Source organism: Amphibalanus amphitrite, unplaced genomic scaffold, assembly GCF_019059575.1.
Source record: "Amphibalanus amphitrite isolate SeventyFive unplaced genomic scaffold, NRLGWU_Aamphi_draft 000024F_arrow, whole genome shotgun sequence".
NCBI classification, from domain to species: Eukaryota; Metazoa; Arthropoda; class Thecostraca; order Balanomorpha; family Balanidae; genus Amphibalanus; species Amphibalanus amphitrite.
In genome coordinates, this window is record NW_024881520.1 from 1,548,466 (window position 1) to 1,571,680 (window position 23,215).

Consider the following 23,215-nt stretch of genomic DNA (forward strand, 5'->3'; position numbering starts at 1 on the left):
TTAGCGAATACGATCTTTTGTCCATACGAGCATTATGTCGTACGATCTTTATCCAGTACGATATTTTGCATACGATCAACTGTCTACGATCTTCTGCCATACGATCTTCTGCTTTACGATCTTTTGTCCGGTTACCGCAGGGGCGGTGCCGGGCGCGGCCAGTCGCGGGGAGGCGCCACGGGCGGCGCCAGGCACGCCACAACGGGCGGCCACACCACAGCCGCCCGTAACATGAACACCCCCTTCTACCTCAGTTCCTGGGCCACGTAGCGATACGTGGTAAGCGGCTGTCGAAAGAACGTCCAAAATAAGGACGAAAACACGTAAGTCATTTTTTTTAGTCAGGTCAAAGGTCAGGTAACCAGAGGTCACCAAAGGTAAAATGTTGGCTAGTTCAACATTTTGGAAACTGCCAACGGCTAACTCGGGAACCGATAGAGCTACAGCGCCGCGGAAGAGCGCACTCGATAGCTCTTTTAGCTTTCCTTCGCCAGTATGTCCTCAGATTTGATCTCAGGTCAACGGTTTAGCCTCCAGAGGGTAAAAACTAAAAAATAGCCGTTTTTACAAAGTTTTTTTTCCGGCAATAGCTTTTGACTCAAAAGAGCCACGGCATTACTTTTGCCAGCATCGTGTTCCTCTCGTCAAGACGCGTCAAATGAACTATAACTTGACCTTTAAAGGTCAACTTGAAAGTATAACCTCAGGTCAAGGTCATGCCTGACCGGAAAAGGTCATGCTGCATATCAGTCGATCCGCATCGTCGAGCCGAACACATCTAAGGCGTTTTCATCACTCTAGCATGCCTCTATCAGAAGTTATTAGCGAAAAACTGTTAGATACTATTCGTGACCTGAGATAACTTCGGGGACATAACAAGGGGTCACAGGTGCCATTTTCCGGTTCAGTATGTCAATTTTACCTGCATGCCGATGTTTGAGAGTGTGTAGAATGGCGTTCGTGCAAAACAGACGCCTTTCAATTTTCTCCATTGACTTAGGTAGGTAAGTATGTATACCTAATGGAGAGGCCGCAAAATTGACCTGACCTTAGGTCACCGATATCAAAATTCCGAGATACCGTAAAGTGGGGCTATTTGAGACAGTGGGGCTATTTGAGACAGTGTTTAAAATCGCTATAAAATGAAGACCGTTTGATTTTTATGTGATATTTTTGCTCAGGAAGGTGTGGAATCGAGCAGTAAATCGCCTGAGCAAAAATTAGGGATAAATTTCAAACGGTTTTTATTTCATAACAATTTTAAATACTGTCTCAAATAGCCCCACTGCCTCAAATAGCCGGTAGCCCCACATTACGGTACGCGTTTTATAGATAACATTACTCTACCAATCGGAAAATCGCGCAGTGAAGGGAGGGGCGGATTTCGCCCACCCCTCCTGTTTTTCGCCACTAACTCGCGCCGCAAACATAATATTAATGTGGAATTTTGGCTACCTGTCCAGAATTGAATTGCAGATCTTCTTGTGCAAGAAATAAGAAAATCGGTTCGCAACTTTTCTAGTAATAGCGGTGTAAAGTCAAACATCCTGTCAAACGCGCCGCCGCGCCGCCGCGGCGGCCGGCGCTAGCTGTTACGCGCCGCCTGAATGTAGACTGTGCCGGGGCGGGACGGTTCCGTCTTTACATCGCGCTCCTTACCGCTGAATGCTGATTATATTCGATTCACGTCAAATTTGGTGAGAACACTAAGAAATGTACAGGCAATCTTATGGTCAAAGAGTTCTGAAAATCGTGCGGTAAAAACTTGAGTTATGAGTGTGTAAACACAAAATTGTGATTGCCGCTTTTCCCGCGTCGGCCGATCCCGCTTCAGCCTGCGACATCTTACCCTTAGCAGGCTTTTAACTGCCATATTTATTGTTTGATTAACTAGAAATTCACCATATATACTCGCAAATGGCTGTTCCTTCGTATAGTGAAACAAAAAAGGAAATCGGCCGGTAACTTTTTGAGTTATCGGCGTGTAAACGCAAAAAGTCGCCCATATGGCAGATTTGACCACATTTGACCTTATTTGACCTTGAAGATATTGACCTAGGGTCATGAAATTCACACACAACAGAGTTCCCCAGGGCCCCCACCTACCCTCCAAATTTCGTCTTCCTAGCTTCACTGGGAGCTGAGATCTTAGAGGGGTGGGGGGTGGGGGTGGGGGGGTGGGCGCCATCCGCCCCCCTTTCCACTGGGCGTAGTACTCGCAACCCTTCCACTCTGAAGCTTATCAGGTCCCTTTTTGTGGTCCATCCATCTTATGATACATTCGATACAAGGCTGCTCCAAGGTCAAGGTCTCGGAAGAGAATCCTTGCTAGAGGCTATTTCACTAATCCCAGATCGGGGTCGTTGACCTGACCTCTGACCTCAGGTCACCAACGTTATTTTTTCCTCTTTTTTACCTTAGTCAAACGCTACACAGTTGGTCGTTTTTGTCTTTATCTTTAAATCCTTATTTTTTGGCAGCTATTTGAAGTTCAGCTCTGTGACACCCATAAATCTATGGTGTACCCATTTTTTTTTTTAAAGTGGCCCTAACTTACGTTACCGGCCTCGCGAGGAGGGCGGCGACCTAACTACGCCGCGCAAAACAAACCGGCCGTCCTAACTAAGACCGGTGGCCACTTTTAAAATTATATCATTTATGATATAATTTACCTGTTCAAAAGGAGAACATTTTTAGGACCTGCGAAAAATAACCGCAGGTAACGTAGCAAACTGAAAAGCATATAGTCGGTTGCTAGGCAACTGGCGGCTGCCACCTGGTGGAACTTTAAAAAGCTATTTTCGCACACCCCATCGAACACCGCGTAATTATCGGGAGCTGTGCGTGAAATGTATCTGTCATAGGGGCATTCCATGTCAACCGGGACAGCCAAAATCGGCCACCTCTGCGATTTTGTTCAAACTTGGTATACTTATAGGCTATTGGGTGAAACCTCTGAGGGTGAAAGGATTTTGTCATATGCCCTCGGGCTACAGAGATACAAGTCGCTAAACTTTTGCTTTTTGAGCAGAATTGGACGTGTATTGCAATCTTGAAAGATCTATAGCTTCAACATTTTTGAAGCTATTGATTTCAAACAAACTGAAACGTGTACATAAGGAGTTATGTTAGTTAAATTTGACAATTTTTACATTTTTTGGTGATTTTGAATTTATTTTATTTTGAATTAATTTCTTAAAATGCTATTTGTGAAAAATGGGTACCCTTCGATTTCGCTCAAATTTAGATATTGTCTTCCACTACACGTAAGGCACACGTGCTGAGAAAATTAGAGTGGGCCAACGATAACTTTGGATGATATAGCAACAAGTGGTGCAACGTAGCACGGGCGGTGGAAGGGGCCGATTTCGCTAACTCCACCTGTTTATCACCAATAACTCACGCCATAATTATCATATTAACGTTAAACTTTCAGTATCTGTCCAGAATTGAATTGCAAATCCTCCCGTGCAAGCTATAGGTAAATCGGTCCACCACTTTTCTAGTAATAGCGGTGTAAAGTCAAACATTCCTGCCGGAGTGGCGCGGCGGCCGCGGCGCCGGCCGTTGCCGCCTGAATGGTAGACTGTGCCGGCGCGGGACGGTTCCATCTTTGCACCGCGCTTCTTACCGCTGATTATGATCGATTCGTGTCAAATTTTGTGTGAAGGCTTAAAAATGTATAGGCAATCTGATGTTCAAATAAATACGAAAATCAACTAGTAAAAATTGAGTTATTAGGGTGCAAACACAAGCTGTGACTGAAACGTTTCCCGCGTCGGCCGATCCCCGCCTCTGCCGGCGCCATCTTACTCTTAGCAGGCCACTAACTGCCAAAGTTATGGTAAGATTAACTAGAGATTCTCATAACACTACAAATGTCGTATAAAGGAAGAAATAGACAAATCGGGCAGTAACTCTAAGAGCTATGGGCGTATAAACGCAAAATAGTCACTATAGCAAATTTGATCACGTTTAACCTCATTTGATCTTGAAGATATTGATCTAGGACCATGAAATTGGAACACGATAAAGTTCCCCACCGCCCCACCTACAATTCAAATTCCGTTTTTCTAATACCTTTTTGGCTAAACCGGGCCTTTCTCCCCTAGCGCTGGGAGAGTCAGGCGTATTTCCTTTTTGCAACCAAAGAAAGGCGCTGCCCGGAGAATATCCAATTTCATCATTAAATACTGACTTACGATGACCAGCTATCTTCGTGGCTTAGTAGTAAGTGTGCCGAGTGTACCCACCTCGAAAGCTAAAGGTCGCTGGCTCGCGGCCGGTCAGCCTAAGCCCTGAAGTGTTTTAACACGCATTCGTTTTTTAAAGGAAAAGGGCCACCTTTAACATGGGGATTGAAACTGAGATAGCCATCTTGTAGCCCGTGTCCGAAAACTTATTTGTCTATCTCCTTACGGCCGATTTCGGCCTCCATTCGTAGTTATCGGCAATTTTAAAAGAAAATACGCCAGGAATGCGTCCTTATCCCAGGAATGCGTTCTTATCCGACAATACAGCCACCCGCGGCGAGGCTTTGGTTTTTTACCAATCAGCTCCAACCAGCTCAGCTTTAACCAATCAGCTTATCTGACACAATCCGACGAGTCTGTCTTCTGAACGCTGATTGGCTTGAGTGTGACGTCATCGATATGCCATCATACAGTAGGTGCCGTAGAGAGTATCAACATAGTACCAATATGTTAAATAGTTTTAAATACTTTTTCGCGAATTGTGCACTTCTGGCACCAGTTTTAAAAAGAAAATGAAAAATAATAATGTCAAAATGAAAAACAACGACATCTTCATATTTCACGAAGGTGGCCCTTTTCCTTTAAGTAGCATCTGGCCAGCCGGCACCTGTCGTGCAAGGGCTAATGTTCGTACCTATCTAGGTAGCATTTGGCCAGTCGGCAACTGCCGTGAGGGCTGTACATATTTACACGTGTTAGATTAGGTCAGGTCACGTCAGGTCAGGTTAGGTTTGCTTTAGTTTGGGGTAGAAAGAAGCATCTCCGGGTAGCGCCTCTCCTTGGTTGCTAAAACGAAACACGCGAGTCCCAGACATTACGAAGTCCAAAAGACAATTACGTAGACGTCGGCCCATTCTGGATTTTTTATATGATGTAGCTAATGTATAGGAGAATAAAATATGTAAAAATGAGCAAAATCGAAGGGTACCCATTTTTCAGAAAATCAAAATTTATTTTTTGAATTTTAATTAAGTTCACTAATTAGCTAATTACGTCAATATTGTTATCCTCAAATGAAAGCCTGATCTATTCCCTCCATTTCACACTTTGTCTCGTGGTGATATGTCTAAAACTTCAGTAGTTATGACGCTTTAAAAATGATAATGTGCCTTGCCTAAGTCAATGTTTGATGACGTGTATCTCGGAGACGTGACGTCATATCTTGACAAAAAAATGTCTCCTTTCTTTTCACATATAGACATGGATGAAGTATTTACTGGATTGGCAACTCTCCCTCGATTCGCGACCAAATATCGCAGTGCGCATGCGCCAACTCCAGATAGGACGCCGGTGTTTGGCGGCTATGCGTTCCAATGATGGGACGGGGTGGTTGGGTGGTTTTTGAGCAGTTTATCTTCGAAGTTCAACTGATAAAGGATAACGGCACTGTTTTTCATAATCTTTATGAGTTGAGAAGGATTTAACTTTAACACGGGGAGGGGCCGACGGGGAGGGGGGCGGGTCGACGTCGCCCCACCCTGACGGTTTTTTCGCGATTGATCGTATGGCGCTGGGGATAAAGAGCTGAAACTTGGAACACCAGGCCTTTGATTCAAGCCGGATCTTGTGAAATCAACCACATTTTCAGGTCGGGTCAGATCACTGACCTATGACGTCATACGTAAACCTCTGCCGTTCTGCACGGTCCTAAAATAGTTCAGTGCTGCAACTTCGCAACGCCCTCAGTGCCAGACGATTTTCACTGGAAGATGAAACTTAGCAGGGCTGCAGAGTCGATGGATTTTCGATGACTCCGACTCCCACTTCTACTCCCACCCCGGGCAGATCTGTCGACTCCGACCGACTTCAACTTCGACTCCGACTCTGCAGCCTTGCCAGGTCTGCGGAGTCGATGGATTTTCGGCGGGACTCCGGTTCGCAAAATCGACTCCGACTCCGGCCCCGGTCAGAACTGTCGACTCCGACCGACTCCGGACTCCGCAGCCCTGCTCCAAAGACCTCTTTACTTGTATATATTGGATTTTTCTTAAAGGGACCCTCCCACCTTTAAAAAAGTTTATGAATTGGCATGAAAGTGATGTCGCTCGGTTCAGAAAGAGCGAAAACGAATATCTACCAAATTTCACCGAAAAATATTCACCGGTTTTCAAGATATTAGACTTTTACTTTTGTTTACTTTTTGGGATCTCCGCTGTTCCTAGCGACTTTATTTAAAAGTGCGGCATTTGTTGCGCGCAACGCAGCATATACCACCGCGTGCTACAAAACGTTTTAGTCAAACATTTAACGGACGTTCGAAAGCCTGATGACGTCATCAGATTTAAGTGCCTATACCAATACATTGTGGCACTTATTTGCACAGATGTCAAAATCAAACTCAAATTTCTTTGCGATGAAGTAATTGCTGGAGAAACGGTTTTCACGGCACTGATTTTCAAAGAACGTCCATCAAGATGGCTATCTCAACTCAAATCTAATGTTAAGGTGGGACAGTCCCTTTAAAGGGCATCTGGGGTCAGGTCGCTAACATCATAACATGACCTCACCATTATAAGCCTCTATGTCATTGCGGGGAACTATGGAAACTGTTATTTTGGCGCCGGAAATGATATCAAATCGAGTTAGCGAGTCGCAAAAGCCATCAATGGACTCAGGAAGACCATTGAATCGAATAATAGGTATGCAATACAACCTCCTTCAACCAACTTCGTGACCTTAGTGACTTTAATCTGACTGACCTTGACCTGAGGTCCACACTCGAGTTGACCTTAGGTATTCATCCACCAAGCAAAGAATATAGCATTTGACGTGCTGAAGTAAGAAGAGCCCGTTAGTGCGGAAATCGCGGCTCCGAGATTATTTTATAGGCGAAGTGATTTGTTTCTTTGTTTGTTTTGCTGGGTTAGGCCCTTTCGGTCTGACGAGACCAGTTCAGAGCCGGAACGATGATAGGCAGTGGCGGTGAGACAACTTCAATTAAGGGGAACTGCCGACTTTTGATCCCATTCTTTCCATGCAACGCCCATGGGGCTAATGTTAAAATGCCAAAATCAAAGGGGGTACGGTACTCCCCCCCGTTCCGCCGCCTATGATGATTAGAATTAGGGGAGACATTGGTCTTGGCAGGCACTCTAGTGAGTCGCCGCCCGCCGGGGCTGAGCCCGTCCGAATGGACGGGCCGACCAGCCTCCCAAGTAGGTACAGGTCTCGCGAGATTAAGCGGTAGGTTTTGCACTTTTACATTTCCGGTTATATCTCAGAAACTAATCGATCTACGATGAAGCCATTTTACACGATCATGGCCGGCTTGTTACCCAACAAGTCGATCGCATCTTCAACACTTAAAAGCTTAAGACGACGAAGATATAGCCTGAAGTACACTAAATTTTCTAGGTGCAAAACCTACCGCTAAAACCCGCGAGACCTGTACGTATGTACTCTATGCACCCGGTTACGGGTGTGCTCTGGCGGAGCTGCCCGCATGGGATAAAGTTGCCCGTCCAGCCCGGATCAGGGGGTTGAGGCGTGGAGGAAAAGGATTTGACTATCCTGAGGATGGAAAAGATGGAACAGTGTGTTATCAAAAGATGGTGATGCGTGCATTTTACGCCGGCATAAGAGCTTGGCGACTCGTATGCACGTCCTCTGCCGAGACAAAATGTTCTTACCCCAATGGTCCGATTACTTCGTTGAGGACAATATGGACTTACTGGACGTTCCCGACACCATAACTTCGTTTTAACGCACCGCACCCAGCCGTTCAATCCCCAAATTCGATTGATCTTGGCCCGCAGTTTACCACAGGGATTAGCGCCCAACCCTCCGCCGTCCTATCTCACCAAGCTTCACCACTCCGCCGCTAGGTGGCCAGCCGTGGTCGCTTACATCAAAGGCGCCGACGGAGAGTTGCCGATCCAGGAAATCTCTAATCCATGATATAGATGACTAGGTTCACAAAGTTTCGCAAAAATCGGAGGAGGTGAGGTTCAAAATGATCATTTTTTGTCCCACTTGACGTGGAATGCCCCCATACATATATCTGCGTTTTTAACCATTAGATGAAACATTAGATAATTGTGCTTTGCCCTAAGAGTCTATAGCAAGCCTCTGTTGCTGCATCATCTACGATTGTTAGTTGCTGACGCCTGGGAATTTAATAGGTAGGTAGTAGGTACCTAGGTACTAGGTAATAATTTGGTACCAGAACAAGAATGGATGCCTAATGCTTATTTTGATAATCAGACAGGTATTTTTTACTTGTTCTAGTATTCGCTACACAATGATTTGTCAATACCTATCATTTTAATTTGTGTCTGTCAAATATCAGTGGTACGCCAGTCGCCAACCTTGCGTGGCCTATCTAGGTCTCATTTCGGTATTTGCTGTCAACTGAATTCAGGCAGCTTATGTGGGGAAATCAACATACATTTGTTTTTCAATAGAAAAATATTTCTCATTAAGTGTTTCGCAAACCTTTGGTTATAGTTTTTGTTAATGTCAATTTATAATTGGTCCAATGCTAAGGAAACAAAATAATTCCTTGTTGATAACTGATAGTTGACTTGATAGGTAGTTATTGGTATGTCTTAGCACATACCTCATCATTGCATGTTGTTATAACTTACAGTTATTAACTTGAAGCTGCTCACTGCTTTGTTAACTATTGTGATGCCAATTGTTCTTGTTCCTTATTGATTTTTAAAAACAATTTTTGAGACAGTTGCTGATGATAATGAGTGTTTTGCTTGATGTGACTATGATAAATATTGCCATTTTGATCAGTCATAGAAATTTACACTCCAAAAATAATCTAATATTCTTTGTTTTTTGCATGCACATTACACATGTACTTATGGCTATCTTGGTGTTTTGTTTCAGACACAATGGAGAAGGGCATGGCGGAATCCTATGCTGCTGGGGTTGCAGCTGACAGAGTGAACCAGGCTACCAGCACAATATTCTTTGACAAAGGAATGATCAGGTCAAAGATAGTCCTCCTGAAAATTGCAGAGGCGGTAAGACTGAAATTCCACCATGCTTATGAGTTTGTACTAAGTGACATCAATTTTAGTCAGTATGTGATACAAAACAAAACAGTGCCTGCTAATTCAAGTTGTATTGCAGGATGCAGTTTTCTCTCACGATCCACGTTAGTTATAAGTTTGTCTCTATTTCACTCCTTCATTTTATCAGTGTGACTAAAACATGCAACTCAAGTGCATTGTATATGGAAACATTGACTGTGAATATCAACAAACTTAAGTGATATCCAACCATCCATAATTTAGTGCTATCAACTGGAAGTATTAAACATCAGTCCAAGTGGATGTTTGCCGATAATTTCATGTTTGAGATAGTCTCAACTGTTATGTCTCTGTCTTTGGCTGTTTTCTGTGTTGGTGTTGCCGCTGCCTGATGGCATTGTTGGTCAAATAAGTAAGCCCTCAATAAGTTGGTAATCTGGTCATAACTCATTGGGAGCAGGCATAAAACGCCCTTCTCTGCCTGGCTCTGGTCATGAGTCACTTAGTTTAGTGGCAGGTGCATTGGAAAGATGGTAAAGTAGGTAGGTACTTCAGGATTTTACGTCTGAGAGATCCGAGGCTTACCTGCCAACAGAAAACCCACTGGCTGCCAGTATTTTTATTTCTGAAAGTATCCCACAATTTGAATCAACCTTGCAAGAAGATAGTCGCTGGTGTGAAAATATATCAGTTGGGCTGGCTGATGTTATTTTTACAATGATATCAGCAGTTATTTTTCACGTAGCTGGCGATACCTTTTTTGGGGCGGGGGAACCTAGTGGTGGTGGGATAAGGTGGGAGGGGGCGACTTAAAGGAAATAGTTCACTTTTAACATGGGGTTTTGAACTGGAATAGCAGTTTCGTAGCTTGAGCTGAGACTAGCACAAATCAGGAGCTTTTACGGCTCAACGATCATCCTAGACGAAGATATTCCATTTCTCGTTCCGAAAAGAGTGCCTTGCAGAGGAATGTGTGCCTTGCACAGGAATGCAGCCACGTCATCGTCAGCCAATCAGCATGCTGCTTACAGCCAATGCAGCATGCGTACGTTTGAACTACGCAATATGATTGGTCAACGCGTAATAAGCTTCCGCGTCAAACACTATTTTACATAGAATATAGTTCGTCCTATATTAAAATATAGAAAATAATTGTTTTTACAAAAAGGTTTTATTTTATTTTCTTATCATTTTGAGCATAACAAATCATAAATCCATAGGAAAATACTAATTTCAGGAAAGTGAACTGTTTCCTTTAAGGCAAAAAGTAACCACAGCCAGCGATTTTTTTCTGGTGGTAAAACTGTCCTCTGGTCCAAGCCATGTACCCCATATTGGCTTGTGAACATGCTGTTGGCATTGCTACTTGTGCCTGTTAATCCGTGAAGCTGGGTGTTTGCCTCTCTTATCACTTCCTACTGAATCTTGTAACTGACAGTCGTGAACAATAGCAGAAAAACACACCTTCCATGCGCACGTGCAGCATATCGTAGCCCGGACATGGAAAAGAGCTTTCCATGTCCTTTCCATGTGCTTTCCATGTTCCATGGAAAGAGCTTTCGTAGCTCTACAAGATGTCAGGCTTCCACTTTTTCCAATAAACCCCTGTCATCAGTGACAAAAACCAAGAAGCCTGAACAGAGAAGCCCTATCTGACGGCTCAGAGCTTTTGGCGACTTTGAGATATGCTCCCGATATCGATCCTAAGCCGCCTTGAAGCATCGCCTGCCCTTCTGGCTGGGAAGTCCGCAAACCAATTGGCACTTTTCATTTGTGAAGAATAGATTGGTTGAGTTCTGACAATGCCCGGACTGTGTGTCTGGTGTCGGCGGCGACCGTGAGCAGAAGACACCCAGTAAATGCGCCGTGACCGATCGATTACCTATCATTGCAGGTGATGAACCTGATCTGCATAATCTGCGTGGCCTGCGCGTTCAACCCCTACGTCTCTCAGGCGACCTTTCTCGAGTTTGTCGCCTCGACCGGTATCATCGTGGCGGTGATTCTGGGCGTTCTGTACGTGTTTCACATCAGAGAGAAGGTTGCCCAGCTACTGCGACTGAACTTTACGGTAAGCCAGCCGAGACAGGAGATCCCGCTCTACCCTTTTGTTTGCTCTACCACCCAATGGATGTGGTGTTCGATCATATTCAGATGGAAGTCCCATATCTTGGAACAATTATTCTCAAGTGACCTTTCACGAAGGCATCTTTCACCGTTTTAGAAGTCTAACTCGGCCATGTCTGCCACGTCTTGTTTGCAGGAGTGTGTGTTCGCGGCCGTCTGGTGCTTCTTCTTCTTCGCAGCGTCTACAGCGTCCGTGGTGCACGGCAGCTCCTACCAGTACCAGCAGGCGCTGATTGCCGCGGGCGTGAGTGACCGATACCCCGCTGATAGACATGGAGGGTGCATGAAAGTTACTGCTGACGTCAGCTGAAAATAAGGAAACTGAGGGATGGGATGCGGGAGAGGCATTGATTGGGCGTTACCACGTCCTGTCCACTGTCGCTACTCTTTTCCTGTCTTGTAGAACCGCTATCTTTGTGGCCGACTACTGTCTCAACCTTCTTATGTTTTATTTTTACTCTGAGTACCTACTTTTGTTATCGTTTGCACAGCTAAGCTGTGGTGTGAATGTGTGCTGTCTTTCATGCGTCTTGGCTGCTGACTGTGAGGCTGTGCCGCTCCTACGGTTGTGCTGTCGTCTGTAGCTTGCTGTTCCTACGACTGTGCTGTCGCCTGTCACATGCCGCTTTTATATCTGAGCAGATCGTCTGTTGGCTGCCGTTTCTATTCTACGCCGGTCCAGACGTTTGTAAACTGTCGTTTCGATGTCTGTGTTGACGCGATCTCCTTGCTCATGTCGCTCTTTCTGTCCCTGCCGCCAGTTTTTCGGCTACCTGTCGATGGTGCTGTACGGCATCGACGCGTTCCTCATGTTCCACGCCTGGAGGACCGGCCAGACGGCAGCGGCCCAGCAGGCCTCTGAGCAGGTCACCACGCCGGCCTACTAAGCCACCCGCCGCCGGCCGCCTCCGTGTCGGCTCAGCGCGGCCGGCCAGAGGGCGCCCTCGGCGCGCTGCCGCCCTGGGCAGACACCGGCGCGGCCGGCCACCGGTGGACACTCTGCACTGCCCGGAGTCCGGCACCCACCGCACGATAGGTCAGCCATCCACGTGTGAGCGGCGGGGACCACTTTACGGGATATGGCTAAATCCTGATCGGCGACGTGACACGAGGACACCTAAAATGCCCTTATTTGATAGATCTGTTGATTATTGTTCGTTGTTATTCGTTTGGTGGGCATCTGCGGAGTTCTAATTTGGAGTATCTTTTTCACTGCTCTTTAATTCAGATTCACTGTCACCAAGAACGTCGTTTACAATTTTGTCGAGTAAGCAATAACATAGCCCGGAGAAGGACAATTCTAACGAATAGTGTTTGTCTAATGAAACAACAACCTGCGGTTACTTTTCGATGCTAGTGCGTGATAGCCGTTCCAAAAAGCACAGTTGCTCAATGTTACATTCCCAATGAGACTTCTTTCAAGCGGTGGCCACTCGCACCTGCACTTTGCACCAGTATGGGTGTGGCTTTTTGCGAAGTAAGATTGGTTTGGTAATTGTTTGGACTCTGTTAATTACCGCATGAGGGCTTATAATGTTGTCAGCTGGTACTAAACGCGCTGAACTCCTCATTGTAGCAGTATGTCAGAATTGGCCTGGTTTGACTCTGAGGGGGTAACGGTGGAGCCCAGTCTAGCTTCGGCTGTTTATCAACGAAGGGGTATCGCAGGGTAGCCTATTAAGCCCACTGTTTTTGGACAGTGCCAGCCAAGGACGCTTTATATCTTTCGTTTGGCAGTAAATTAAACCGCACACGGATCGAAGTGTCACCAGACACCAGTGAAAGTCACCAGGCTGCCACCTATTTTGTTATTGCTTTACGCACTGGACCTTTATGACCGATCATTTGCTGACTTTGTAATCGCTTTACCGTGATATGTGATAGTTTCGCTGAGGCATTTTAACTAATTGCCGTCATTCTCGATCAAGATCAAACTTTGGGTTCCATAGGACTTTTGGGACCCATAAGACTTTACGTACACATTTAAACGATTAGAAAAAACCGGGTTCCTACTTCCTAGTGTAGCCTGGTGGTGCCATTGGTCTCACTCAATCCAACAATAGCTTACATGTGTAGTTCAGACGATGATCAGGCAGTTCGTGGTTTTAGAAAGCATAGCAATCGGCTGCGTTAGCCGTTATTTATCTGCGAGGTTCACCTTATTGTTCGTCATTTCGTTGCCATGCAGTCCGTCGCAGCTACAATTACAACGATAAGCCGCCATGGCGGCAGCTTTCCCCCGAGCCTTGTAAAGCTTGTGTGCCTCGTTTCTGTAGTGTTTTCGCGCAGGACCAGTCGATCGTATAGGAGCGGAGGAGATAAGAGAAGTTCGATGTTGTCTATTGTGTGTAGCTTAGCGGCCAGTTGGTGCGATGGTGTGCTGTAGGTACCCTGCTCCAAAATCCCTGTCGTGGTGTAGTGCACGCGTTGCTCCTCTACAACCGGTAGATCGCTTTAGTCCAGAACGGCAAGTATCCGCCGTGGAATCACATCTGTGTGTTGGTGCTTCCTTTTCAGCGTGTTTTGAAATATGCTGGTAGTGGTACAATGTGGGGTTTACCGCATTACGTTTTCGTTTCTTATTGTATTGATAGCCGCGGGGCCAGACAGTCAGGTGCTTTACAAATTTATTTAATGGTTGTGCTTGGAGCAGTGGTAGTCGAAGTAGTACTCGTTCGCACTTTTCTGTACATTCGTATTTATGCAGTGTGTACACCCGCTACGGCAACCATTGCCCACGTGGTACAATTATATTAGCTGTCATGATCGTAGCATCGCGACCACATATCAGCTGTGGCGTGTGTAGAGTGTTGTGCTTTACGGCGCCGAGTCCGGTCACCAGCGTAGGCACCGCGGCGTGTCTGCCCACCGGCGTGTGTCTCCGGCCACTGCACCGCCGGCGTGTGCGGTCCCCAGGCAACCAGCCGGCCGGCCAGAGCTTCGTGGCGTCGTACACTGCATGCTGTCGTGATCGTGCAACAATAAATGGACTCGGTATGTGGCGCCGCTGTGTGCTCCTTGCTGCGGAGGAAGGACGCGTCGAGAGAGACCAACGGATGGTCGGTGGGGCACTGGGGGGCAGTGAGCGTGCTTTTGCTGACTGTTTCTGATCGGTTTGTTCTAATGACAGCTTCGAACTGATTAAATCTGCCAGACACGAATGTACCAAATGATTAAGTATTTCTGCATTGGGCTCACTTACACTCTAAACGATAGTTGGGTGATGTGACAGAACGGCATTAGCATGATTTTGTATTGTTGGAAAAGAATAAAAAGTTAGTTTGGATAGCACGCTATGCCCACAAGGTATCAAGTAACAGGTTGCACACACGTTGCTAGCGATGATGAGTATTATCTGCAGCAACAGATGTTGTCATTGCTTCCTCCAACTGGGGGAGCCCACACATGAATATTATTGGGCCACAGTCTTTGGATTGAATGGTGCAGCCAACAGCCTGATGATAGGGTCACAACAATCTTACAGGACTAGATGAATGATGGCATTGACAATGAAATCACTTCAGGTTAGCCAAGGTTTGCACAACATGACATAGGTACTAGAATAGCCATTCAATGGCAGACACACAAGTTATGATCTCGGGAAGCTCACTTGCTTCCTTCTGCCTCCTGTGGGCTGGCACCTTCATTGTTCTTGTTTCGTAAAGCATACAGAGGCATCCCCATGAACCTGGGCATGTCATCCTTGGGCACTGCCTGTTGCTTGGTGGTGCTCTCTTTTCTCTTAAACACAAAAGAAGGTGCCCTCAGGGCCTGTGAAACTCTAGGTTTGGACTTCTGGTATTTGAATGCACCCTTTCCTGGAAGACAGGCAAATCCTTGAGGATACAGCCATCTGTACAGGAAGAACCAGGCCACGATTGCAAGCATCCCACCACTCATCTTCTGCACCATGGTGTGGAAGTAGAGAACTGTGGCCACCAGCATCACATCCCACAGGACAGAGAAGAAGGTCAGAACAACAAACATCACTTTGATGTGGGGTGTGTACTTGAAGTAGTTGATCTTCATCTTCTCATAGTCTTCATCAGATATGTGCTGAAGAGGTGTGTCATCAGCATCATCTTTGTTCTCTGTCTTTCTGGCAAAGTCTTCATTCCTGATCATGTCCTTGATACCTTCCCAGCCACAAATTGCTTTTGCTTCTTCCATAATGAAGAGGCTGTTGAACATCAGGAGAAAGGTGTGTCCTGAAATGTCAAACCCTGACCACTTGAACCCTGCATCAACACAAATCTCCTTTGTAGCAAACTTGCTTTGTGTCATTGACTTTGATCTGCACACACCGAATCTGCTTTCAACATATACAAACATGCTTGTCATGACATACCAGGCCATGGTTGCACAGACAAGTCTGGTGACATGCTTCTGCAGTCTTGGCCTTTGTCCACAGCAGTAGATATTGGCTGTCAGCATCATAAAGGCTCCAACAACTGTGAATGTCCATCCCCACCCAAGCTTCACAAAATACTGGTTCAAAATATTGTGCTTGTTCGAGAAGTACGACTTCGGCAGGGGCAGAAAATCTCCAACTGTAGATCCAACAAACAAAAGGAACAGATATAATCCAATCTTCAACTCTGTATCAAAAAACAAAACCTTTCTGCATAGGTGGATGATAACCAGCGAAAAAATATGCTGGGGGCTTGATTGCTCTGCAACAGGTTTCGAGCCACCTTGCGAGTGATTTGGTGCGCTTGGCCGGAATTTCAATCCAGCAGCTACCTTTGAACCACTTCTAGTACTTCTCTGGGCCATTTTCGAATCAGTCCATACAAGGAACTCTGGACTCTCGAAAATCACTAGCAGATCTTAGAAGACAACAAAAAACTGACAGTATACAGTAATATAGGGCCTTGCAGTATACCGAGTTCACTGGCACATCACTACCTACGAAAACAATTCATATTTCCATGACGCAAGTACATTATAGAGTTCAGTGCGCAAGTACTACGCCAGATTGCGCCAGATATTGGCCTTGATGCGTCATTTCTGTACGTAACTGATTTCATTCATTCACTAAAGCGATGCAATGTTTTTACTAACTAAAACGCTGCTATATTTTGAGCAGCATGATTAGACCACAAACATAAGGATCACTCCCAGAGACTGAAAACGATAGTGGCAATCTTTTTCTAAAAATTTTCGATCCTTCAGAGAACAAATACGACATAAAAGTTCGCTTTCTGACAATCAACATTCAGCATTTATTCCATAATGTTCAACGCTCAAAAACGCTCTGTCTTCGATACATCGACGACCACGGCAAATACGTGTAACGCGATGCACTAAACACTTCGAAAACGCTTCACACCTCACATCATATCGGCAACCGACCTAAGCCACGAATAATCAAAACAAAATAGAAAATGCTCACAGTCTACAATGGAGTTCACTTTACAGCATGCCTCGGGTGATCACATGGTCCGGTTTCTCGGGTATTTCGGCAAGCCCGGGTGGGCGGTCTTCGGCCACCTTAGCCTTGCATAGGTTGACGATCGACTGAAACAGACGCGACGTGTCATTCACACCTCTGGAGGTATGTCATCAACTTAGTAATATGCGCGGCAGATGCGTGCATTGATCTGAAAAAGAGGAGCTGGGATATGACCCATGAATCCACCATGATCGACATCACAACATTATCAATGGCGAGACACTTAACATTAGGTATATTATTTTGCACCCGCACCATTTTGAGGTTTGTCTGTCTCTTTCCCTACTACCACAAACTGTAACAAACCATTCAACAGACTTTCTTCCCGGGTCAATAGACTGCAGAGAAGGAACAGCAGCCTCACGAACAAAATAAGCCGGTGTCTGAAGAGGCCGATAAGCCGTCACTCCATAGCCAGCTGCGAGCCCCTTACCTTGAACGTGCGTGGTTCCCAGATAGCCAGGTCGGCTAGCGTTTTCCGATTGAGCAGCACGTTACAGCGCATCAGGCCCTGGCGCAGCACGGGCAGCGAGGTGCCGTGCTCGGCACAGCCGGCCTCCAGTCTCTGCTCCCACAGCTGCAGCACGAGGGTACACAGCGGGGACGTGACAGCGCAGACGCACAGGAGAGAAAAACATACCACCGCCCGGCTCAAAGCCTCGCTTCAAGGCGTCGTATCCATCAGGGAATTTTTTTTTTTTAAAGCACAGCTTTCATACAACTTGCAGTTCAAGTTAATCACTTTAAATGTTTCTTGATGGCTTTTGTAATATTTAAAAAAAAAACATCAAAAGTGCCCTACCATATAACGGGCAAAAGTTAACTCAGACTGAACAAAAAAATATTGCTTTAAAGGCAAAATCCAGGGCACCAAATAACATAATTGGGCAGAAGTTATTAGGTACTGGTGAACGCAGGGCCAGTTTGATCAAACTAAATTCCATTCACTTAGATAGAGAAAATTTAAGTGAGTGACGAGTGCCTACCTGAACCATGTCCTTTTTCTTCTGCTGTCGCCCCACGAGTGCATAGCTCAGAGCCTTTTCCACCCTGATGATGGCTGTCTTATAGCAGTTCCGAGCCCTGCCAAAGTAATGCTGAAACGAGGCGCATTGAAGTAAAAAAGTGTAAGCAACAGCATAGGTGCATCATGCCGCCAGATGCCTACATGCTTGTCAGTATCAGGGCTGCGGTCGGAGCCGGAGTCGGTCGGAGTCGACGGTTCTGCCCGGAGTCTAGGTTGGAGTCGCCAACATCCAACCGACTCCGACTCCGGAGTCGGTTTGGCTCAAAGTCATGCCTCAAACCTGTTTGCTTGACGATATTACGTTGGTTAGCCTTCAAAATAAGATTTTGTCGACGCGTAGGCCATACCCCTGTTTTGGACAAGCGTTTACATTTAAAAATGCGGAAGACAGCGTCTGTGCCAGAAGCTGCTTTCATTTCCGAAAATTATTTGAAATGTAGGTATTTTTGCAATGCAAGGCCTTGAAGTCATTTCAAGAAGGCACAGTCATTTCAAGGAGGATAGAAAGAATGTCAGGAGTTGGAGCTGGAGTCGGAGTCGATTTTTGAGGTTGGGGTCGGAGTCACCAAAAATCCGTCGACTCCGCAGTCCTGGTCGGCATGGCATGGAGGGATAATTCATTTTAGATCAGTGACTCACATGAAAAAATGCCAAGGCACTGGGTGTGATAATTGCTAATAATTATATGCATGAAACTGTAGACCAGTCTATTTTTCCATTAACCACTTCACTTGCAATAACATCACACTCACAGCAGATAGGCGAAATGTCCGGCGCCGGCGCCAGAACTTGTCTGGTTTTGCAGCACGTATCCAAGCTGGGCTTGTTAAAAACACCATCCTATGACTTCATAAATGACTCTGAAGACTCTGTAAAACAAGCAGGGTGGTTAATAATTCACATTCAAATAACCAGCATGCAGAAAGATGGCAAAATGCCAAATGTGAGCCATGAAAAAGATAAAATGAAAATGCTTGCAAAATTGCATTTTCATATACAAATAACCTGAATACTTAAATGAGCAGATTCAATATTGACAATGGGACACTAAAGAAGTCCAGGCTAAGCACAGCTAGTTGCACTGCTCCAAGCACTTCTTTATATCTGATCAGGTGACTGTGACTCGAGGTGAACATCAGGCAATCAGGAACAGAAATCACAGGCACTGAGAGGATTTAGATGACAAAATTTTAGAGTGCGCATCAAAGCATTCAAAGCAAAACACCATCCAAATAAGCTGATCTTGACTCATGCATCTTCGACACCTAAAAAGCTTAAGACGATGAAGATATAGCCTGAAGTATACTAAATTTCATAGGTGCTAAACCTGCCGCTAAAACCCGTGAGACCCGTACTTCACTACCTACCACATTGGTTTGATAAAGGCCAGTGGCAGAAAGCTCACCATTCAGAAATATACTTTTTGTTTGTACCTACATTTTTAAGGTCAAGAAAAAGGTCAACTTCTCTTATTTGTCAAATTATAAACAAAATAGGTGTTAATGTTCCTCCAGACCCCAAAACAATCAATATTATTACCTTTTATCATAGTTATCATAGTTATCATAGTTATAGTTAGTTATCAATTTGTCATAGGGTTTAGCAAAGTTAAAGGTAGGTACCTAAGATTTCTTGAATGTCTGAAATTTTGTTAATTTGGGTGGAACTGACTAAAGAAAAATTATTTTGCACTCTCATCCCAATTTTTCAAGAGCTATTTTCCACTCCCAGTTTTACTGAAAGCAAGCATTTGCATGGATGGTTGTTTTACATCCTACAATCTGTCACACTTGTATACCCATAAATGTGCGCCATTAAACATCCTTTTCCACCCCGTTTGGGCCTTATGTGACTGACAGTTTTCCACTCTTATCCCCCTTCTGGGTGAAGAATTCCCCCTCGGACACCCAAGCGAAAATACAATTTTGGGACACTGGATTTCTCCTATGGCAATTTAAGCACTTTCACAAATAGGCGGTGACACTCAGATAACTCGGAACAGGAAACAGCTACAGCATGATGGAAAATGCATTCTAATAAAACTAATAACAATCTTTTTATGCAATACATGTGCTCGGATTCCACCTAAGGCCAGTTACTGGCTGGTGGGCACATGTAGTTACCAGAAAGCAGCTTTTGATTCCACAAATCAGAGAAGCATGCTAGTAAGTAGGTAACACAGGTAACACCTTGAATGTAATGGTATCAATACCATAAAGTAAACTTGATGGTACACTCGGGGGCAGATTGATGTTCCACCAATCCCTACCCATCGGGCTCCCATGGCTCAGCACTGGCTACTGCCAGTGGCAGCACTGGCAGCACTGGCACTGGCAGGCAGTGCTGAGCAGTGCTGAGGGCAGGCAACACTGGCAGCAGCCAATGCTGAGCCATGGGAGCCCGATGGGTGCAGAGTGGTGGAACATCAATCTGCCCCCGAGTGTACCTACGTTGGGTTGATGATGTTTATGTGGCGAGTGTGCAACAATTGCAAGAGTGAAGAGGGTACCTACTGTTTTTTACCCTTCTCATTCCGTGCATTGAGTCATCCAATGAGCATATTACAGTTCAACCAAAAAAACATAATAAATATAAACACAAAAACCCAACCCACACACATATAACGAGCAAGCAGCACACACCAAGGCTATATAAACCGCACACACCCAGGGTTGCCAGATCCAGAATGGTCCTTATCGCCAAATTCGCCCCTCGAATTTCGCCAAAATTCGCCAAATAGGATGCACTGTATAAGCATACCTACGTTATACGTAGCAGCGCAAGTTGGCGTTCGTGTAACCGTGTTCACGATTCGTTCCAAAGTTCACGATTTACCTATCTCGTTTCTCATATTCATCTACATAACAGCGTGCCTTATGGGAAGGGACAGGGACAGGTTGAAGGGACACTCCCACCTTTACATTAGTTTTGAGTTGAGATAGCCAAATTGGTGGTCATGGCCTGCAAATACCGGTTTGGGCACTTACAACATCGAAAAATGCTTTAATTCGAAGATATGGAATTTCAAACTTGCAGTTTTCGGATTCTAAGGGGCTAATGCATTGGAATGCCCCCTTAGAATTTGTGACGTCAGCGGAGATCTAACGATTTTTAAATATTAGACTAAAACCATCGTTAACACGTGGTGGTATACGCTGCTTTGCGCGCAACGTGTGCCGCACTTTAAGGCTGCCAAATTATTGCTTCCAAAAAAAGTCGCTAGTAACAGGGGAGATCCCAAAAAGTAAACAAAAGTAAAAGCCTAATATCTTGAAAACCAGTGAATATTTTTCGGTGAAATTTGGTAGATATTCGTTTTCGCTCTTTCTGAACCAAGGGACATCACTTTCATGCCAATTCATTAACTTTTTTGAAGGTGGGAGGGTCCCTTTAACCCTCGCCGGCACACAGGCCATTTTGAGTCCTTCGACGGCACAAGGGGGGGGGGGGGGGGGTTGGTACGACCCCCTGATGTGTTTGGCCCCTGATGGAGCTAGAGCTTCGCGGAAAAAACGAGAGTGTTGCCCGTCACGAGAGGAAGCCAATAATACCCAATTTTAAGGTCCTAGGTCATCGGTTGACCTTCCAGGTCCGGTCAATGACCCAAAAATCGGGAATATCGGGACCTGTTAGAAAGTCGTAAAGCGTGACTGCTAAGGGGTTTTCCGGAGTGCTGATCACGAATATCGTGCTAGTTTTGATCACAGATGATGTCGTTAAACGTTTAGACCAGGTCGGGTCAGGTCAGGTCGGGTCAACCGGTAGGGGTCGTGGCGGGTATTCGTATAGTACCTGTCATCCGCTTCTGACAGCTTCGTAACATGTTACGAAGGCACCAAAACTACTTCGTAAATGTGAAACAGTCAAATTCGCAACACGCCAAGCAACCGCTCCCGCCATTCCCGCAACACGCCACAAAGTTGTTTACAAGTAAGCAGAAGATATTTTCATCAGGAACATTTTATATTTGAGTGCCTAATATGAAACGTTGGAAGGTTAAATTAATCAGATTGCGAAATATTTCGTAACAATGTTTTTTGCTTTGTTTTGTTTATTTTTTAAAATAATATTCGGTGATTTGGAGGTGAACTCTGGAAATTCGCCAATATTTGACGTTTTATCGCCTATCGCCAAACGCCGTGCTTCTATCGCCAATGACTTTCAAAATTCGCCAAATTGGCGACATATCGCCAAGTCTGGCAGCCCTGCACACACCAAGCACACACTCAAAAAGTTTCCCCGCGTTCGATGTCTCTCTGACGACGAAAATTCCATGTCGTCCGGCCAATCCCGTCCAAGGTCAGCGGGGGCTAAGCTGCGGTTCTGGAACATCATTGGTCGGACGGCGTAGAATCTTCGCCGTCCGGGAGACATCGAACGCGGGGCTGCTCGTACTGCTCAGGAATGCATTTGTCTTTGCCGCACCAGAAATGTAGCAAATATTTTCTCAAGTCTAATAAAAATGAATGAAATACGATGGGACATGATGGGACTTTTCCATATTTTCGGACTTTTATCGAGTTGAAATGAATTGAATAAAAGTGTGTGCTTATTAATGGGGGGAGAGTTTTGAATTTGAACCGGAAAATGTCGCAAAGTTACAAGCAGATTGCAAAAACTTCAAATTTTTTAATCAGTGCAAAATGCTGGTTTCCGGAATGCCGAATTCGCACTAAATATAGGAGTTAAGACTAAATTATTCACAATAGATACGTACTATATCATTATTAAATATTTATATTAAAGCTGCTCATACAATGGTATAGATCACAAAAGATGGAAGTTAAGTGGGCTGAGAGCAGATCAAAGTCATTTGCAGTCACCAATGGAGTCAGGCAGGGTGGTAATCTTTCTCCACTTTTATTCAATGTTTACATTGATGATCTTGAAAGGTTGCAGCAGCTTCAGATCGGCTGTCATGTTAGAAATCGTCCCATTAATGTTTTGGCATATGCAGATGATCTTGTGCTTTTGTCGCCTTCCCGGGCTGGACTACAAAAGCTAATTAATGAGTGTGAAAGGTTCGCAATTGACAGAAATATTAGTTTTAATACCAAAAAAACTGTGTGCATGGTTTTTAATCCTAAGGAATGTGCTGCTTCTGCACATTTATCCAATTCTCAGGCTCCTAGCATTACCTTAAATGGTACCAGACTATCTCTCGTAACCCAGGTTAAATACCTTGGCCATGTGCTGGAACCTGACCTAAATGACAGTGGTGATATGAGGAGAACCAAGAGGTCGCTGTACTATAATGTCAATATGCTTCGTGCTTTGGTGGGGCAGGCAAGCAGTGAGATTCAGATTAAACTGTTCAAGGCCTATTGTACAAACCTTTATGGCTGTGAACTTTGGGATTCCTCAGGTG

General features: G+C 45.2%; 3 protein-coding genes across 21 annotated transcripts; 1 reads left to right on the forward strand and 2 right to left on the reverse strand.

The window, feature by feature from the left end:
* The first annotated feature begins 2,834 nt into the window (after positions 1–2,834).
* Positions 2,835–14,368, forward strand: LOC122393350 (plasmolipin-like). Of its 6 annotated transcripts, XR_006258687.1 has the most exons (7): positions 2,835–2,859; positions 8,243–8,374; positions 9,093–9,229; positions 11,133–11,309; positions 11,502–11,609; positions 12,127–12,640; positions 12,707–14,368. XR_006258687.1 is itself a non-coding variant. In XM_043389306.1 (6 exons), exons 3-6 carry the CDS (start codon positions 9,098–9,100, stop codon positions 12,250–12,252), a joined length of 543 nt encoding a protein of 180 aa, XP_043245241.1. In that variant the 5' UTR covers positions 2,842–2,859; positions 8,243–8,374; positions 9,093–9,097; the 3' UTR covers positions 12,253–14,368. The 6 variants fall into 6 exon arrangements, 4 of the variants coding, with proteins under 4 accessions (XP_043245241.1, XP_043245248.1, XP_043245234.1 ...); XM_043389306.1 differs by having other exon boundaries at positions 2,842–2,859; positions 12,127–14,368; XM_043389313.1 differs by lacking the exons at positions 2,835–2,859; positions 8,243–8,374 and adding exons at positions 5,431–5,447; positions 8,152–8,193 and having other exon boundaries at positions 12,127–14,368.
* A 235-nt stretch (positions 14,369–14,603) lies between these two features.
* Positions 14,604–16,444, reverse strand: LOC122393345 (acyl-coenzyme A diphosphatase FITM2-like). The gene has a single exon (XM_043389284.1). It carries the CDS (start codon positions 16,139–16,141, stop codon positions 14,972–14,974), a length of 1,170 nt encoding a protein of 389 aa, XP_043245219.1. The 5' UTR covers positions 16,142–16,444; the 3' UTR covers positions 14,604–14,971.
* A 122-nt stretch (positions 16,445–16,566) lies between these two features.
* LOC122393383 (39S ribosomal protein L20, mitochondrial-like) lies at positions 16,567–22,092 on the reverse strand. 14 transcript variants are annotated; one of them, XM_043389334.1, is made up of 5 exons: positions 22,074–22,092; positions 18,600–18,716; positions 17,807–17,917; positions 17,254–17,397; positions 16,567–16,885 (listed from the first exon to the last, which is right to left on the reverse strand). In XM_043389334.1, the coding sequence occupies exons 2-5, from the start codon at positions 18,684–18,686 to the stop codon at positions 16,781–16,783; spliced, it is 447 nt and encodes a 148-aa protein (XP_043245269.1). In that variant the 5' UTR covers positions 18,687–18,716; positions 22,074–22,092; the 3' UTR covers positions 16,567–16,780. The 14 variants fall into 14 exon arrangements, with proteins under 14 accessions (XP_043245269.1, XP_043245345.1, XP_043245356.1 ...); XM_043389410.1 differs by lacking the exon at positions 22,074–22,092 and adding an exon at positions 21,640–21,765; XM_043389421.1 differs by lacking the exon at positions 22,074–22,092 and adding an exon at positions 21,728–21,763.
* Between the last annotated feature and the right edge of the window lie 1,123 nt (positions 22,093–23,215).

Excerpts from the sequence above, each read along its gene's own strand:
- LOC122393383 (XM_043389334.1), bottom strand. The coding sequence starts at position 18,686 with ATGGTGTTTTTAACAAGCCCAGCTTGGATACGTGCTGCAAAACCAGAC. Across the intron at positions 17,918-18,599 it reads GGACATTTCGCCTATCTGCT|CATTACTTTGGCAGGGCTCG; the intron begins GTGAGTGTGATG and ends GCCTCGTTTCAG. Across the intron at positions 16,886-17,253 it reads GGGAACCACGCACGTTCAAG|TCGATCGTCAACCTATGCAA; the intron begins GTAAGGGGCTCG and ends CGTCTGTTTCAG.
- LOC122393345 (XM_043389284.1), bottom strand. The coding sequence starts at position 16,141 with ATGGCCCAGAGAAGTACTAGAAGTGGTTCAAAGGTAGCTGCTGGATTG.
- LOC122393350 (XM_043389306.1), top strand. The coding sequence starts at position 9,098 with ATGGAGAAGGGCATGGCGGAATCCTATGCTGCTGGGGTTGCAGCTGAC. Across the intron at positions 11,310-11,501 it reads TACTGCGACTGAACTTTACG|GAGTGTGTGTTCGCGGCCGT; the intron begins GTAAGCCAGCCG and ends TCTTGTTTGCAG. Across the intron at positions 11,610-12,126 it reads AGGCGCTGATTGCCGCGGGC|TTTTTCGGCTACCTGTCGAT; the intron begins GTGAGTGACCGA and ends CCCTGCCGCCAG.